The sequence below is a fragment of the Sylvia atricapilla genome, chromosome 5 (genome assembly GCF_009819655.1).
Source record: "Sylvia atricapilla isolate bSylAtr1 chromosome 5, bSylAtr1.pri, whole genome shotgun sequence".
Lineage (NCBI taxonomy): Eukaryota > Metazoa > Chordata > Aves > Passeriformes > Sylviidae > Sylvia > Sylvia atricapilla.
The window spans coordinates 63,396,442-63,414,118 of record NC_089144.1 but is presented as its reverse complement, the minus strand read 5'-3'; the positions used below and the strand labels follow the sequence as shown (position 1 = coordinate 63,414,118).

The 17,677-nt window shown below is 45.6% G+C and overlaps 1 protein-coding gene across 2 annotated transcripts in view; it reads right to left on the bottom strand.

Annotated features, from left to right (window-relative positions):
• Window positions 1–626: 626 nt before the first annotated feature.
• Window positions 627–17,677, bottom strand: part of TMTC1 (transmembrane O-mannosyltransferase targeting cadherins 1) — a 135,291-nt gene continuing 118,240 nt past the window's right edge. For both annotated transcript variants that reach the window (XM_066319771.1, XM_066319772.1), the window contains 7 exons: window positions 12,529–12,631; window positions 9,376–9,511; window positions 8,487–8,631; window positions 8,257–8,394; window positions 7,748–7,870; window positions 6,493–6,570; window positions 627–5,788 (listed from right to left, as the gene is read on the bottom strand). In XM_066319771.1, the coding sequence (XP_066175868.1) occupies window positions 5,648–5,788; window positions 6,493–6,570; window positions 7,748–7,870; window positions 8,257–8,394; window positions 8,487–8,631; window positions 9,376–9,511; window positions 12,529–12,631 (864 nt within the window). In that variant the 3' untranslated portion in view covers window positions 627–5,647. The remainder of the gene's footprint in view (window positions 5,789–6,492; window positions 6,571–7,747; window positions 7,871–8,256; window positions 8,395–8,486; window positions 8,632–9,375; window positions 9,512–12,528; window positions 12,632–17,677) is intronic.

Sequence of the window (17,677 nt, the reverse complement as noted above, 5' to 3'; positions counted from 1 at the left end):
CATTGTTGGGATCTGGGAGAACTTCAGGGTGTACAGCCTGACTGTGGAGTGTGCAATTTCCCTTCAGGCTACAGAGCATTTTGGATCCACCAGGAAGCACCGTGGCATGTGTTCAGTCAGGGCTTTTGGTTCTCCTTTGGGCCCATTTTCAATAGAGGTGTTTATCACCATTGCTATCCCAAGCGAACTCAAACCCTGGAAGCATGCAGAAGCATCTACAAATTCTTGCCAGGAAGAAGGGATTTACAACAAAATCAGTTTCTTTTTTATCTCAATTTTTTTTTTCTCTTTGCACTCCCTAGATTTGTTTGACATATTCTTGACAGAGGCATAAAGTCTGACATGAAGAGCTTATGTCAGTGTAACGTGTCCAATCATCAAGACTGTGTGAGCACCAGCCCACATCTTTTCTCATGCTCAGGCTCCAAAAAATGCCTGCTCCAGTATTTTTATGTGCCCAGACTCAAACACATGTGCTGCATAGTTGCTCCTACATGACCAATAACCTGGATTTCGGGGGAAGTAAAATAAAATATAAGTCAAGTGGAATAAGAAAATTTGGCCCTTCCACCTCCAGAAGAACTTTTTCACGGCTGGTCCCAGAGAAAAAGAACAAAAGCAGGCAGAGTTTTTCTTACTTTTTATATAAAATAGACATTTACATACATTTTCTTCTGCAAAGACTTTGAGCATAACTCCTTGATGTGCAATCTAGCCATAAATCCCACTGTGGAAAAAAGAAAAAGACTTTCCAAATTCCTGCATCACTGACATCTATCCAACTGCTGCGAAGAGTGAATTTATTTTTAAAATATTTCCCACCCTTGGGCTGTTTCCTTGTGGTTTTGTTTTTGGTTTGTTTTTAAAAGATAAGCACAGCTAATTTATAAAAAAATTAAGATACAGAAATAAGAACCATATGAACAACAGGCAACGCAAACAACTGCATGAGAGGAACATGCAGCGTGACATCACTTCAGGCAGAAATTTCTACAGTAATACAGTTGTTGAAGCCGTAACTTTTACAGAGGATACCACTGGGAGTATTTTCCAGAAGAAAAAAAAAACTTCAGCAAGTCAGTACAAACATGGCAATGAACTTTTGCACAGTTATATCAAAGATACCTGAAGCAACTTTGCCACATTAAAACACCAGTGAATGCCAAGCGCTGTTTTTTTTCTTTTTTTCTTTTTTTTTTTCTCTTTTGCTGCTGGGTTTAAATGTACATGAAAGCAAAATCTTGCATTTTGAAATTGCTGCAAGAAACTGAAGGTTGGAGGAAAAGCCCTCTCAGGGATAATTTTTTTCAAAAGATTGTGCATAACTGCATATACAAAAGATAGAAATTGAGCACTTGCTCAACTTAATCACAAAGATTGAAGAGAGTTAAGCATACACCAGCCTTTTCAATGAGCTGGAGGACAAGTGGGGCAGAAGACCATTTAATAATATTCTAAATTGCTTAATTAATAAATCAGACTGACAATCATCTTCATTTACCAAATATTGTACACGGTATCTGGCCTGGTTTCTGTAACTGTGGAGAATATTTCATAGTTTTTAGATAATTTTCAGGGTGTCCAGCCTCCCCTGCAAGTTAGGCTCTTTATTTTGAATTTTTTTTTACTTATACTTCTTTCCACCCCCGTGCATGCATGCACAGCCCCCTGTCCTCGAGATCTCTGCAATGAAGGCCATTTGCACTGCTGTATTCACTTACTGTTTGGCCAAAACAAACTGCCTGCACATTTGTAGGAAAATCTAGTCCAAGGAGTTCCATGAGAGAAAGAAAACGCCCCCCCACTGCATCGTTTATCCTGGGAGACAGAACAGGAAATGGAAGCAAAGAATGCTGGGATTTAAAGAAGCAATAAAATGAAATGCATCAGCTGCAAATATTATTCATGGAGAAAGGAAAAAGCAAGAAAGTCTTATTTTTCTCATTGAGGATTAAAATGCACAGTGAATACATGAGAGTCCTATCTAACCAGCTTTCCATCAATTCTCTGCTTTAAAATCAGCGAGTACTGAGGTTTAGCCAATGCAACGTGCAGAGAGCATGAACTCTCCCCACCAGGCAGATCTCCAGCCATTTATTCATTTTCAATCTCTGCTAACCATGCTGAGCACTGCAGCTAGCAGAAACAGTGTATTTATAACTCAATATTTTTTTGAAGCTGTGCAATGCTAGAGGAAGAGAACATTTCCTATGATTAATTAAGATGATATAAAGTTATCACAAAGTAAGTTGCTCGATTTATCTTTCACAATAGCATTCCATTTTGCTGGAGGTAACCTATTTCATTTCATTTCATACTCTGTTCTTCTCTGCCTCCAATAAACCTTTGACATGATTAATGCCCTGAACAGACACAGGGCTTCAGCATGGTGCCAACAGGACAGGGAGTCAGCTCAGACCTGCACAAGGGTTTAACTGCTTTGGTAGCCGGTCTGAGCCATTCCCCACATCTGCTGCCACTTTGCAGACCGTCATCCTGCATAGATGGGGTATAAAGTGCTGGTTCGGGAACACGGGGTTCATTACTGAGCTCTCCTCTCTCTGTAACTACCATAAACCCAGCTCCAAAACGTGGGGAGAGCTGGCCTTTCGACGCAGAAATATAAACTGGTTCAACTGGCATTAAAATCCCTGGACATGTTATCTGCTTAATTCAGGAATAGGTATGCCTTGCCTTCCAGCCAAACCAGTGCCCTTACTGGGAGCACGGTCTCATCCTTCTCCATTTTCTGCAGGTAACAGGGTGCTGCACAAATGGTATCAATCCTTCTCCAGGATCTGTGAGGGGACATCCAAACTGTATTATACACTAGTTTTAGGAGGTGAAGATGGCTTTGATCAGGTTTTAGGACAAGCAGGAGACAGTAATTTCTACCACATCTCTCAGGAAAGACAAACTTAAGATTTATGATGAAGTTAAAAACATAAAACTAAGTCTTCCCCCTCACAAAGCATTGCTATAAAAATATGTCTGTATTTGAAAAAATACGTTTCATTGGCCACTATTTAAAGCCACAAACTGCAGTGAGGCCTGTAGAATATATAGTATTTATTTAATATATCTTTACGAGGCAAAGTTTATAGTTGATACACATTTCTAAAGGAGGTATATCTCCCCCCACACTACTCCCCCAAGCCTCAACTGGCTGTTAGAGCACTCTGCAAATGCCTCCTCACCGTACCAGTGCCAGGGCTGCACCAAACACTGGGCACCAAACCAGCCCCCAAACCCACTGCCCCACAGCCAGCCTGCAGACACGGGGCTTTGGGAAGATGCCTCAAAGAGCAGCTCACCTTGGGGGACGGACAGGCAGAGAACCTTCTGGTCCAGGTACCTCTGAGCATCCCAGTAAGGAACCATCTACCGCCTTGCAATGCATGCCAGGGAGCAGATCGCTGTCAGAGGCCACTGAAGCTTTGGTTTTGCCATCCCATGGGACTGTGCTGGCATGAGGCCACCTCCTCCTGGCCATTCTGGCTGCCCAGGGCTGTGCAAAGCTCCTCTGTGCATGGCAGCCAGGAGAGCGCCTGTACTGGGGACCTGCAGGAACGTCAGTTCAATGCACAGCCACAGCAATCACGTGAAAGAACAAGAGAGGGTTGCTGGACCAGCTCCAGGAGCTCAAACTGCCCCTGGCCCCATAAAGGAAAGTAGAATGCTTGAGCTAGGAGCAGTAAACTCAACAGTGAAACAACTTGCTTGTTCTGATCCCAGTGCTCCCTTGGGAAGCTGGTTTGGAGGGAGAGAGCCCAGACATTTCTGGTGCCACCTCTTCTCCCAGCAGTGCCCAGCTGTAGCTGGCTGGTCTCCCTGGCCAGTGGGGACCAGTCCAGCCTGTCTCAGTGGGGGCACAGCCATGGGTCTGGCAGCTCCATAAACCCTGACAGGGGAGACAACTGCACCTGGACTCCCTCTAAGCTCCATTTGGAGCCACATCAGTAATTCCTCACCGATTTGATCATCCCCTCCAGCAAGACTTTTCAAATGAAACCAGCAAAACCTCCAGCACATGGCTGACCCATCCCACTGAGGGAATCTGGAACGTGCTGAGGTGCCATGGACAGCTAAATCCGGGCACCACAGGAGTGCCCACCACACAGGCTTTTCCTAACAGATGTGCTTTAAGGCACTGCACACCCAACTGTACTAATAACGCCAAACCCAGGGCTGCTGGCCACAGCCAAGCTCAAACAAAACAACTTTTCTAGCAATTCAGTGCTGCAAGAGGAACAAACTGATGACCTACCCTGATGTCCAAACCCCAAAGGCGTGAAGCAGGATCCCACTAACACTCCCTGTGAACTGGTGCAAACCCCCGTGGAAGCAGCAAATGTGCTGCTATTGCAGGGCCAGTGTGGTTCAGTGTGCTCTGCAGCCACTTGCCTTAGAATCATGAGAGGGAATTATTCCAGCACACCTCATTGGTACTCCCTTTTTCTAACTTCAGACAATATGAGTCACAATGCCCAACCATGTGGGGGCCAGCTGTGAAGGATATTGCCCAGTTCATATAAAACAGAGAAAATATATTAATTATTTGATTATTATAAGTTAAATAAATAAAGCTCAAAAATAAAAGCCTCAGTTCTGAAGAGAATTTGTTTTCTCACATCAGTATTTAAAAATATATTTATGACTGATCAGGTCATTTTCTGTATCTCTTAGGGGAGTGGTGAGAACACTCTGACCAAGTATTTTGTCAGTGTTATCACCATGATAAATGGGCTTTGTCCCAGCACACCCATAAAAGAGCCTCCTTCGTACCTTTCCAGGCTAGGAAATGTTCCCTAATCTCTCAGTGGCTTTACTTTACCTCCTACATTGATTACATAGGTTGTTTGTTTTCCATACTGAGGACAAGTAATCCTAGAGGTTCCCGTTGCCTTTGGATGCTTCAATTTTTTTCAGAGTAAAAATTATTTGGCTTGGAGGGAGAGGGCAAAGGGTAAAGCCATATGATATCTGACAAAAGTGACATCGTGAACCTGAATTACTACAAAATTATTGTCTAATGAGTAAAACATTCAGGCTAGGTTTTCCCTCAAAGGATCATCTGTCCTACTTGTAGAGTCATCCTTCCAGCGTGATATTTAAATAGTTTCCCCCTTCCTTTAGAATAATTTTCAAGTCACATTTAGAGCTGTAAAAGCAACCACCATTTCCTCAGCATTAACCCCTTGGAACCTTTTTTATGTGACCATTATGACCGTCTCTCCTGTCTGCAGCACTTGCAATGAAGCCCATCAGTGGTGCTCTACATGGATGAGGTGTGGAGTAACAGGACACTTCACCCCTGCTGCAATGGATGAGTGCTTTGTCTCCATGGTTTCCCTGGTGACAACCAAGACACTGAAGGTACATGTCCCACCCACACTGCCGCTGTGACTTAAACGGGTTCAGCCTTGACATAAATCCTGATTACAGGAAGGGTTTCATTCATGCTCCAGCACATCCCACAAGGACCCGAGTGTCTCCTGTAACTTCCATCAAACCTAAGCACGCATCCCAAGTTTGCCTTCTGTAAGTCTGAGTCCTATCCAAGTTCTTTCAGCATCACTTTAAGCAACAGGCTTCCACCACACTCTTCTCCAAGGGGCACGAGTGTCTTTGTGCTGGTGACCGATTGCTATGTTTGGTCTTTCTCCTGGACTTCCTGAAACCGTTTCTCCAAGCGATCCAGTTTGGCCAGGTTCTCCTTCAGCAGCTTGCTGTTTGGGACCAGCTGTAAGGCTTTCTCATAGTAGTCACGGGCAGTGATGTAGCTCCCCTGCAAAGAAAATCAGCGGTGGGTCTCATTCCCATTCTTACACACAGAAAGTTCATTCCGAGGGGAAAGTGAAAAACGTAATACAGGGGAAATAGAGTTTAAAAACTCTGACATTGTTGGGTTACAAAAATACTTCTTCTTGATGAAATAGATGACCAAGTGCTATCAACCTAAATTTGATAAAACTCATGCGGCAAGAAATAGATTTAAATTTTTCTGTTATGTTGCACCAGAAGAGTTAATTTTACTCAGCAACAGCATAGCTTCAGGACATCACATAATGTGGCTCCTCAAGACCCAAATCATAATGATATGCTAAAGTATTCAAAAGAATAAGCAACCACAGAGCAGGCTATTTCCATAATTTCCTGCCAGTATTCTGCATTAGACACCTTTATTAAATTAATTAGGTAGAGAAGAACCTTAGAAGTGACATTTTTCCAAGGTAGGTCAACAGCTGAAGCATTTAGAGAGGAGCAGGTTGTTCCTTACAGCCTGCACTCTTATGAGATTTCTTTTACCAAGCAACCTGCTTGGCAATTCTAGCTGGGGTGAAGAGACTTCCCTCTTTTTTGGACAAAATACATCAAGAGACTTGCTATTCCCAAACATGCAACTCTTGGCAGTCTGAAACCAATTTAGCTTTTTGTCCTGAGTAGTAGTCTCTGCACCTGGCAGTTTAAGGAAAACCAAAACTGTCCTACCTTGATGTGCTCAATGCCTCCCATATTCATCCAGGCCTGTGCTTGGTCTGGGTTGAGCTCCACAGCCCTTTTATAGCTCTACAGAAACATGAAACATTTCTAGGTTAAGAGTCAGACTCTTCAAACCAAACCTGTGCTGGAGGGGGAAAGAGAAATGCAGTTTCCTCTCCTGAAGCCATTCAGAATGTAATTCAAATTCCTCTTATATACAATGCACGAAGCGAATTTCAGTTTCTTTGCAGAAGAGGCATAGAATGTATTTCATGGCTCAGTTCATCCCCTAGGTTTTCCCTGCCAATGTGTGCTTTTCCTGCCCCCTGCATCACTGGGGTCTCCTGCACATCAAGGTCATTTCCTTAGTGCCAAACATAATGCCTGCCAACTACAGGCCATGTGGTTCCTCTTCATCTGCAAGGCTTTAATTTGGAGCTGGCAGCACACTCTGGTACAGCCAGAGGAGGGCTCACAAGGACCTGAGGGCAGGGCTTTCTGTCCCCACTGACACTGAGGGTGGGAGAAGCCAGTAGGACCTTCTGGAGTCTGTCAAACAGCAGTGTTTTCACACTGTCACAACAAAAAAAGGATTTTCAAATCAGGATTAAATACCTCTGGGGATACTGAGAATATTCCAAATAATATCGGGAATATTATTTATTCCAAATTAAAATTAGTCCAAATAATTATTCGGACTGAGAACAGTCGAAATAATATTTTCTGAATCAGAGAATAATGTTATGAGATGGACCTTAAAAATTATCTACTTCCATCTCCCCTCCTACAGGCAGTGACACCTTCCATTAGACCAAGTTGCTTCTGTACTATTATTAATGCTAACATAATTTCTGAGCTATCTAGCATGCTGCTTCACAGGATAAGCCAACCTCTCAGTTATTGGCCTCTGAGGTGAGATATAACATCATGGTGAGCTCTCACAGGTCCCCAAGCTTCCAGCTGAGCCACCTGGAGCTGGTAACTGACAGCAAGAGGGGCTGGGGCAGTGTGGAGCAAGACTCAATCCCACCACAATTCTGGCCTTAACCTCTCAGAGCAGCAAGTGGTGTTTCCACCCAGGAATGAAGGGAAAAGTTGCAATCAAGTCTGATACAGTTAGCTGTCTAATAGCTTTCTCTGTACCAGCGATGGACTCTGAGCTCCTAAGGCCAACAACCAGGGTGTATGCACCAGGGAGTTTCACAATGAGCAAACTCTACCTTTTAGCCTATAAAACTACCAGTAGGTCTTAGAGCAGTCATACCTCAAAAGCCTTGTCAAGGAGATTCTGTTCTCTTAGCTGGTTTCCTTTAGTGAAAAAGAGCTCTGATATGACTTTTGGATCCTTTGGTTTTAGCTGAAGCGCTTTTTCTATAGCTTCAAGTGCCTGTGAAAAAGCAAGAGGACGTTGTGTGCCTTCCATTCAGTACCTTCCCACTTTGCATTCTTTCCTCACCACCTTGGACTACCAGCATGAGAATCATCCTCCTTCTTGCCTTGTTTGCCCCACACCATTATCACACAGGGAAATGAGACTTTTAAATGCCTGGGGCTGACAGGCAGCGGGGCTGACAGCAGCAGGAGGTGTAAGTGATAAGAAAACCACCCTGCTTAGCTTCAGTCTTAGTATGTCGATAAAATGAAGGTTATAGCGAAGAAATAATCTACTGAACGTGCACCGAGACGTGCGACACGTCCCCAGAGAGATGGGAGTGTAAAATTCCACCCGAGCTCTGTGTGTGAGCCCTTGGGACAAGGGTCTCCCATGCACACCTTGGCATAGAGCTCCTGCTTGCTGTAGATGGCCGAGAGAAGGCGGTAGCACTCCAGACACGTGGCATCCTCGCCAAGGATATGGTTCGTCATCTTTTCGGCTTCCTTCGTCCGCCCCATCATGGCCAGAACCTGAGCCTGTAACAGAGCCACCTCGTGAAGCGTTTGAAAAGCTCAGCCTCTGCCCCCAGTGGCTGCTGCTCCCCACCAAGGCCCTGGCCCACGCTCACCAGTGCCAGCCGGATGTCCCTGCTGGAAGGCTGCAGCGCCGCCGCCTCCCTGTACACCTGCAGCGCCTCCTCGTATCGCCCCGTGTTGTAGTACAGAGCCCCCAGCGGGGACAGGACCTCGGCCCTCCGCGACACCTTCAGGGCCCTGGAGCGTGAGACAAGGGATTGCTTCAGGCTGGTGCGAGGAGCGAAGGGGAAGGGCGAGGCCAGCCTGTGCTGGAATGGAGAACCAGACCTCTGCACCTTCCCACCCTGCACACATTTCAACATTGCCTGGGGAGGGATGAAGGAGCCTACAGCAGTCATCCCTCTAGACACCCGAGAAGGAGCCACCCCCAAAACGCCCATGAGCTTGCAGCAGGGGTGGGGAGGCTGACAGTGATGAGACCCGGGCAATGCGAGAACAAATCTATATGCCTAAAAGCAGGCAAAAATACTCCCACCCAATCCATCTTGCTGCATACCAGGAGTCAGAGCCTGACTGCTGGGACACTGCTGGGAAGGGCCAGAGTTTCTAATGGTGCCAAGGATTTAGTGCTGAGCTGTGCAGCACTTATGGCTGTTACGACCTTCAAGCAGGGTGGGAGTTGTGGCAATACAGCCTGCTCCCACCACCGAGACACTTTGTCATCAGAGCATCCCCCAGCCAAAAGCAGCAGTGTCCATCCTGGGGGCTTAGGAATAGTCTAAGGAAATCAACACTGCCTGAGCCCACGCAGCCTTTCCAAGCACTCCCCAAAAATAGCCAAATCTAGTTTAAAACAGATGGAGGGTGAAGGGAGGAAACCCCACGCATGCACTGATAGAGCTGCGTATCAGAAACTCTTCAGCAGAGACAAGCCATCCAGGGGCAGGAGGAAACCCTCTGTCTCCCAGCCCAAATCCTCACCTCTTGTACCACACTTCAGCCTCTTTGTTCTGCCCCAGGGAGCGGTGAAGCCTGCCCAGGTTCACCATGGCCACGTGGTGAGCAGGGCTCAGGAGGATGGCCTGCCTGTAGTGGGACATGGCTCTCTCAGGAGACCCTGGAGAGGAAAACAGTCATTAAAACAGGAAAAATTTGATTTGATTTGATGTGGCCATGCCTTCATGCCTTGCTGCAAAAAGGCAGTATTGTCAGGGTGCTGCCCAGCTCACGCTGAAGAGGGAAACTGCCTGTTTGAAGATGTGAGAAACACTGAAGGGAACAGCAGGGCTGTATGCTCCTGCTGCACAGTGCCTGCACTGTCTCCAAACTCAGCACACAGTAATGTTCTGGCTTGCTTTCTTCTATTGCTCTATGCCTGGAAACATTTTTGAGAAAGAAATCCTGCCTCAGCACTTTGAACCTAAATGGAAGAGAAATTGCTGTCCAAACTAAGATTTAGGCCCCAATATTCAGAGACGATCCTGAGAAATAGATTTTCTAGGGGTGGGGTTTTGGCAAGTTGAGGATGCAGTCACAACAAGACGACTCCTGACTGAAAGCCCCCTCTTGATCATGCAGCACTGGGGACACAACCCCTGTGCTAAGGACAGAGCCCCCTTCAGAGAAGGGGCTGGGGCACATGTGTCAATCTCCTGGTGGAGCATCCTTTCACCCTGGCCCACTGGAGGAATGGACAATGAAGAATGAAGAACAAGCTCCCCCGTATTCCCCACACCACCACTAGAATGGAAAATAAGTTTCAGCTTTCTCCAAACAGAGGTTATTCTCTCCCCCTCTGCTGTGCTGCTCTGAGCTCCAGCTCAGTCTCTGCCACCATTGGGTGGCACTGCTTCGCTGTGTGAAAATGTGCACGGTCCTGCAGCCCATGACATCACCAAGCACCACGGTGCAACATCACTACCCTAATGCATAAAGTTCTACTCTTAATATAATTGTATTTGTATTTAGCTAAATAATGATGAAAGTATAAAGTTTCGGCATTTCAGCAATGCAAATATTGCATTTTTAATCCCAGGGCTCATTTAATTGGTTTGCAATCTCCACATAATCTCCTGATGAAAACTAATATTCAAAGAGCTTTGTCCACCAACAAAGCTTTTCAGTGTTGGCATTTTTTAAACTGATCCACTTTACAATGCATTTAATTCTATTTCAAGCTGGAAAAGAGATTTCAAAAACAGCCAGTGCATGCTGGGGCACTGACTGAAAAGAACAAAATGTAAGAAATTGCCATTTTTGACACAGTCTGTCATTTGTTAGGAAAGTTATGCTGTTCAAAATGTTATGCTGCTGTGGGAATTCTGTTTTCACAGCTTCACAGAAGTAGTTTGGTTTTTCTGAAACCATCTACACAACTGAAAAGATACAAGGACACATCTCAGCATCTCCTTCACAGGAGTGAGGAGGAACATCTGTGGAGAGGTTTAGAAGTGTTCAAGATTCACTCAAGGCTGAGAGTGTGTTGTTCAAGGTACGACCTTTTCAAAACACCCAGCAGCAGCTTCGATCTTTCCCCACCACCGAGCAGGCAGACTTTTTTTTGAAAATTTTATCTCCAAAACATGCTGGGAAGCAGCCGGGCAGTACCCTCAGCCCCTGAGCCAGCCAGCACCTCCCCTGCCCAGCACATGGGGGTAATGTGCACGATCAGGGAGACACTGAGTGTCTGTGACCGCTGCAGAGCTGTTTGCAGCTGTGGCTCCCCAGAGGAGACACTTGCTGGAGGCTTGTTGCACAAAACCCTGCAGGTTCATTGGCATGGTTCTTTGCAGCATCTCCCTGTGCCGCCAGTGAAGAGCACAGCCTGTGACAGGCTCACCACCAGCCACTCCCTTGTCATGTCTCCAGGGGGGGTATTGACACATCCTGCCCCGAGTATCAAAAGTCAGCGGGTTTTTTCCCAGTTGTTTGTCTGCAGGGAAGCGTAGGAGTAAACCAGGAAATGATAGTTTTGACTTTGGCAGAGTACACAAGTGCAAAAACCAGAAAGTGCTCTGCACTACGTTTGAACCACAAATTTTGGCAGGAATAGGACAGTTTACAGGGTTGGCAAGTAAAGATGAGTACAACATCAGAGGGAAATTACTCAGGAATTTTTATTATTTGCAAGCTTGAATTTTGCCAGGGCCCAAATTCAGAACCTGAACCTCTTTTTCTAATGCCATGATGCCTCTTGATTACGAATACTAATTCTGGTTTTGTATTTGTTTCACAATAACACTAGAGAAGAGTGATGGCCAAGTATCAGCTGAGAGGCAGAAGAGCCAGTTGCAGAGTGACAGACAGCATTGTTCCTTCTTCCCCAGCACCGCTGGAGCTGGGCACATGTGATGGGGAAAGAAAGAACCACACACTTGAACCCTACACTATTTCATGACTGAGGCTTGGCTCTGTTTTGGAAGGACCACAGTGAGACAACAGTCAGTTCCCACTAGTCATTTGTCAAACCTAACCTTGCTTATAAACCTGCCAATAAAAGGTGGAAATTAAAGTGACGTTTCTGTTGTTGTTACATGAATGCCCGAAAGTGCCAAGGAAGCTAGATGGGAATCAAAAGCCCAGAAAAAAAAAAAAAGGATGCCATTACAGAGCTCCTCAAAAATCAATTCACTGCACAGTGTATAAGGTTTTGTTTCCACAGATGACAGCGGTTTAAAAGCCATGTTCCTTTCCATAGTGGTGGCACTCAAGCCTTACAGTCAAAGAGCTGCTTTGTCACCAAGTAGGGCTGCACATGCTCCGGAGACCATAATGATCCATTTGTGTGCCCGTGATTTGATTTGATGTGGCCATGCCTTCATGCCTTGCTGCAAAAAGGCAGTATTGTCAGGGTGCTGCCCAGCTCACGCTGAAGAGGGAAACTGTCTGTTTGAAGATGGTGAGAAACACTGAAGGGAACAGCAGGGCTGAATGCCCCTGCTGCACAGTGCCTGCACTGATTGCCAATTCCACCGCACTGTGCCCTCACAGCAGCACGGGGATATTAATTTCCAAGCTACCGTGGAGGTACATCTATTGCCTTGGAAGCTTTTGACACCCTTTTGGATGCGTACTCCTGAATAAAATAAATCAAAGCGAAGAAGGCAGAGAGGGAAAAAGCCCTTGCTCACTTACCGCTATCAACCAGGAAAACACCGTAGTTGTTATGCAGATCAGAGCTCTCTGGACAGTTCTCTATGCCAGCCTTATAGACCTCCTCAGCTTCCTTCAGCCGCTCCTTGGAAGACAAAGGCATTTCTGAGCCACGGCAGAAAGGCTGTCAGCACCATTTGCTGCACACCTGCGTTCTGTGACAACTCCCTGGCTGCATGGGAAGCTTGGGGAATCCACGGCCACCCCACCTTCCAAGAGGACAAAATTTTACCCCATGTGATATAGCTGCCATCTGGTATCCCAGAGCAATCCACAGAGCTTTCCCCCATGCCTTTGCTCCCTGTGAAACACCTGGAAAAGGTGGTGCCTGTGCAATGCCAGTGAGCCCACAGCTGGGCATGTGCCCAGCCAGAAAAAACACAGTAACAGGGATTGGGTTGGTTCTGTGGAGAAATATCTGTCATCTGGTAGCTGATGTGTTCTAATTTATTTGTTTAATGAGCATCTCAGTGGCTAACTTTTCCCCTCTGGAGCTCTGCTGTTCTTTCGTTAAGCACTGAGGAAAAACAAGGAACGAAAGCTTGCTGTGTATGATGGCTAGGGAGTGAGTGCAGGGGGATAAAGGCAGCTGGAGAAAGACAGAGGGTGGTGAAAGAGTAGGGAAAATCTGACAGACTTGGATTAAAACCAGGTTTTGTCAGTGTGTGAGGTGTAGTTCACTGGGACTGATGGGACATGCCACCCCCCTGATAACCCAGATGCACTCAGCTCTCATTTTGCATAGATTTCAGGGAGGTTTGCTGGTGCTGAACATTTCTAGAAAATCCAGATCTTTTCTTTGAGAACACCCTGCCTACAGAAAGCATCCTACTGGCTGGGCACTGTCCAGCCTGAGCTATGGGCAGCCTGGCCCTGAAACAACAATCCAAGGTTTCTCCTTTGGCTCAAAGATCAACTTAAAAAGCTTTCCACTTCCCTCCAGTCAGACCACGTGTGCTCACTGCCTGCACACCCACCAGCATGGATGCCCTCCTTCCCCCTACTCTCAGAGCCTGGCTGTCGGGTGTGTCTGTGGAAGGAGGCTGTGAACACTACAGACAAGCACAGGGCAGAGGGGTGTCAGGCAAGCCTCCAGCACCAAAGATGCTTTTCTCAGTTCCTCCCCTTCCACTGAGCAGCACAGTCCTACAGCAACAAACTCCACAGCCTCCCGAGGAAGATCCCAAGCAAAATCAGCCGACTGGCTCTTCACTGAGGAGAGCCTGGAGCTCCCACGCCTAGGAGTGAATCCACGCTGAAATAAGAGGTTGGTCCACTCCCAGCTGTTGGGGAAGATGAATCAGGGAAACCTTATGAATATGATTACTTAGCAAAGATTCTGAAAGTATGAAACCTATAATCGGGATAGAAATGAAAGCTTACTTTGAGTTGTAGGATGCTGACTCTTAGTTACTATATAACCTGAAAACAATGGCCTAGCTAGCTGAAGGAGAATCCCTTTGGATTGAACAATACCTTTCTGCTGGCTCAGGGATCCAAAGGTCAATGTAGCAAAACAGAAGTCTAAAAGAGTAGTTTTTAGAGTTTAAAATATAACACAGTATGGTAATGCAGTAGTTCTTATAGGCTGTATGTAGATTCTATAGGATTTTGTGTCTTGTGTTGGTTGGTCACTGTAAATTAGAATATTCATCACAAAAGGAGATATAATGGATTGTAACAAAGACCTCGATCTCTTAACTCTCTTACCTCTTCCCCTTCCTCTTCCCCCTGCTCTCTTCCCCCTGCCCTTTGCTCTCTCTCTCCCTTCTCTCTCAGCTCTCACCCTGCTGTTCTCTCTCCCTCTCTCTTTGGGACTCCCCTCCAGCCCAGGCTGGTGGCTGAAGGCAAGGCCTTTTACCCACGACCCTGCAATAAACCCACATGTTCTAGAATATACAGACTGGCAGAATTCCTTGTCCCAGCCATCCGTGGATTGCCTACACCAGCTATGGACTCTCCTCAAAGCCTGCAAATGGCAAAGCCCCCTGGGCTTTTTTTCCCCATTTCAAATCTGTCTGTACCTGACAGCAGCTTTTGCTCTACAGCTGCTGAATGTGAGGACTCTTTTCTCACCTCCTGTTTCAGAACTGGAGAGCTGGAATAAATTGCACTGAAAGAGTATGACTTGATAGCAGTCTCACAGTTTGCCACAGTTAAGTCCCTTCACATTTACATGATAAAGGTCAGCCAGCAAAAAAAAAAAAAAAAAAAAAAAAAAAGATAAGTGTGCAATAAAGCACAGAAAGATGCTTTTAAAAAGTTCTTAGCTTTGGAAATATTGGATAAATTGATGCGAATTTGACAACATTATCCTGCAGAGTCAGGAAAAATGTAGCGATCATCGGAATTGACTAAACTGAAGAGCAATTTTTTGTGCACATTTTCCAAGATTTATGTATTACTTTCTTTTCCTTCGCTTTTAATTTTCAGCCAATGAACACAGCTTTGTATGCACGTATGTCAGCTTATTTTATTTACTGCTCATAAACCAAATTTCTAAAGCAAGGCAGGGCTGCGTTAAACTGAATTAAGACTGTTCCAAGTCAAAACATTCACCAATACTGAGCACTTCTAGCACTTTTATCGTGGTTGCACTGCTTTTTGGCACCTAGCAACCTGACCCTGCATGCCTCAGGCTCACTGCCCAGTCTAACAAAGTGTTTGCATTAAGCACAGTGAGAAGGCAGCAAGGGTGGAACCTGCTATTCCTGCCAGAGCTTTCCCTCCTCACAGCCTCTCCTCAGCAGAAAGAGAGCTCTAAGTTCATCAAGGCTTGCTTCTCATTAACGCTTAATAATGCCACTCCCAGATCCTTCATGAAACATTCAGCAACCTCGCAAAACTCAGAAGACCGGCATAAAAGATGTATGAGATTTTTATGGTATTAAAAAAAATTATGCATATGAGAATCTTCCAGTTGAACTCCAGGGTTTTAGGTCTGTTTTCCATAAGGCACAGTTTTTCAGTTTGGTTATGCCTGAGTAGGCTCTCCTCTGTAGCTAAGTGGGTTAAAAATTTTCTTTATCTAAGAAACACACAGAAAATAAGTTAAAGCTAGGGCCTGAAAAAAGCCACTAAGTAGCACGAAATGATGGATGGAACTGAAGCTGGGAAGATGGAAAACCAGAGTTAGAATGTCGTGAAAACAGGCAGCAAAAATGTTTGATTTCTGTTAGCAGCACCACCGCAGTGATCACAGAAATCAAGGAAAACTGCAATACATTGCAACTGAGTTACAATTCCAGGCAGAAAGAGCAGTCAGAAGGGCAAGCATTTATAAGAGGCACAAACAAGCCAAACTGTTCTACACAACCCAGCAGTGTTTTTTTCCATGTCAGCTCTGGCTTCAGAATCAGCTATCAAGGAGAGAAAAGGGCAATTACATCCAGTTACAGGTTAATTCCCTGGCATCTGAAACATTCCTCTTGGCAGTACTTTTCACAGGCACAGAAGGGAAAGAACCACAAGGCCTGTTTCAGGTTCATCCCCTTTAACATGGGGGGAACACGCTGTGCAGGACTGACCAAGGCAATTCTGGCACTAATTCACTGTGTCCACGTTTCCCTTTTGCCCTGGAGCAGAGCTGGAAAAGCAGAGGTTGCCATGGGCATGGTCACCTCATGCAAGTTATTTCAACGTGGCACTTCAGCCCCTTTCTGTCATATTCCAGCAAGAGGGACCCAAAGGTGCCTTCCCTACAGCCCCACTGTGATGCCATCCTGTAACTGCCTGGCCTCACAGGTCCCCCTACAGCTGTGACACAGCCTCTGGGCCACGAGGAGACAAAAAAACATACTTCTTGTACATTTTAGCCATTCTGAACGCTATCACTCCGACAAAGAGGAGAACTCAAAGCTGAAAAAACGAGCCCCTGTCATCATCCTTTGGGCTGAAGATGACAAAGCTTCTGCCTGTAGCCCTGGTGGGTGTGATCCTGCAGCTCCCAGCCACGGGCAGCAGCAGGGATTGTAGGACAGACTCTGCTGTGGTCTCTAGGATGGATGTGTGAGGCAGGAGGTGCATGATCAAAGGAGGCATCTGCTGTGGCTAAACATGAGAAAGTGTTAAAAGTCTGCAGGAAAATTGCTGCTTTCTGAGAAAATGGTACTATCTTTTTTGCCTACCACTTGCTCCAGTCACAAGAGGATGAACAATCCATGTGTAAGAGAGATAAAATTATTGCTGGACTTATTAATGGCATTTGCTTTGGGCAGAAAGTCTCAGGACTCTATAATGGTTTTATTGCTCTGCTGACCTTGCAATCGATTGTTCTAATTAATAATTGCAATTAATAGTAAAACCAGGTATTACTAAAGAGGGCTGACTTATTTCTATCCTTGCAGGAGACTCTGCATTGATGGGCTTATTCAAAGCAGAGTGCTCATTCAACAAGGCTTGTCTTTAGATTCATACACTGTATTTTGAGATCCCTGCAAATAATATCGATAGTATTTGAAATTATCTTAAAAGGGAAAATAAAATAGAACATCTTTCAAGTAATTCACAACCATCAGGGGTGAATTTTGCAGAGCGCCTACATCCTTAAAGAAGATTAAACAGGACCTCAGCCTATAGTTTTGCTGAAATTCATCCCCTTCCTTACAGAGAGAAAATTTCACTAACTAGAATAATGGAGAACAGCAAAAGATACCATTTTGCTTTGTCTGTATTTATACTCAGCAACCTTTTAAGAAAGCTTCAGCACCCCATGCTACGGAACAATTAGAGCTGAGAACCAAAGGAGAACAAAAATCACTCTTCACAGGATTTGCAGAGGTGTGCTGGAGCTGTGCAGCTCCAGGGACCTTGTCATCTACCCCCTCAGCCCCAGACTGGGACCACAGCACAAGGCACAGCATCCCTCTGCTGCAGGTGTGGAGAGCTTGGTGGTCCCAGTGTGGGCACTCACACCTCATAGCTCCTTCTGAACTCAAGGATTTTGTGCCTCAAGTTCTCTTTTCCTCTGTGAGACAATATTCCAGCTCACAGGGACGTTGTAGAAATAAATTATCTAACTACAGAGAGCAGGGCGAGCCTGAGTAATGAGCATGGAGAGCAAGCCTGAGAGGAAATGAGTAATCCTGCCTCCAGAGCACAGCCTGGGCCACGCACAGCAAATAAGGCCTGG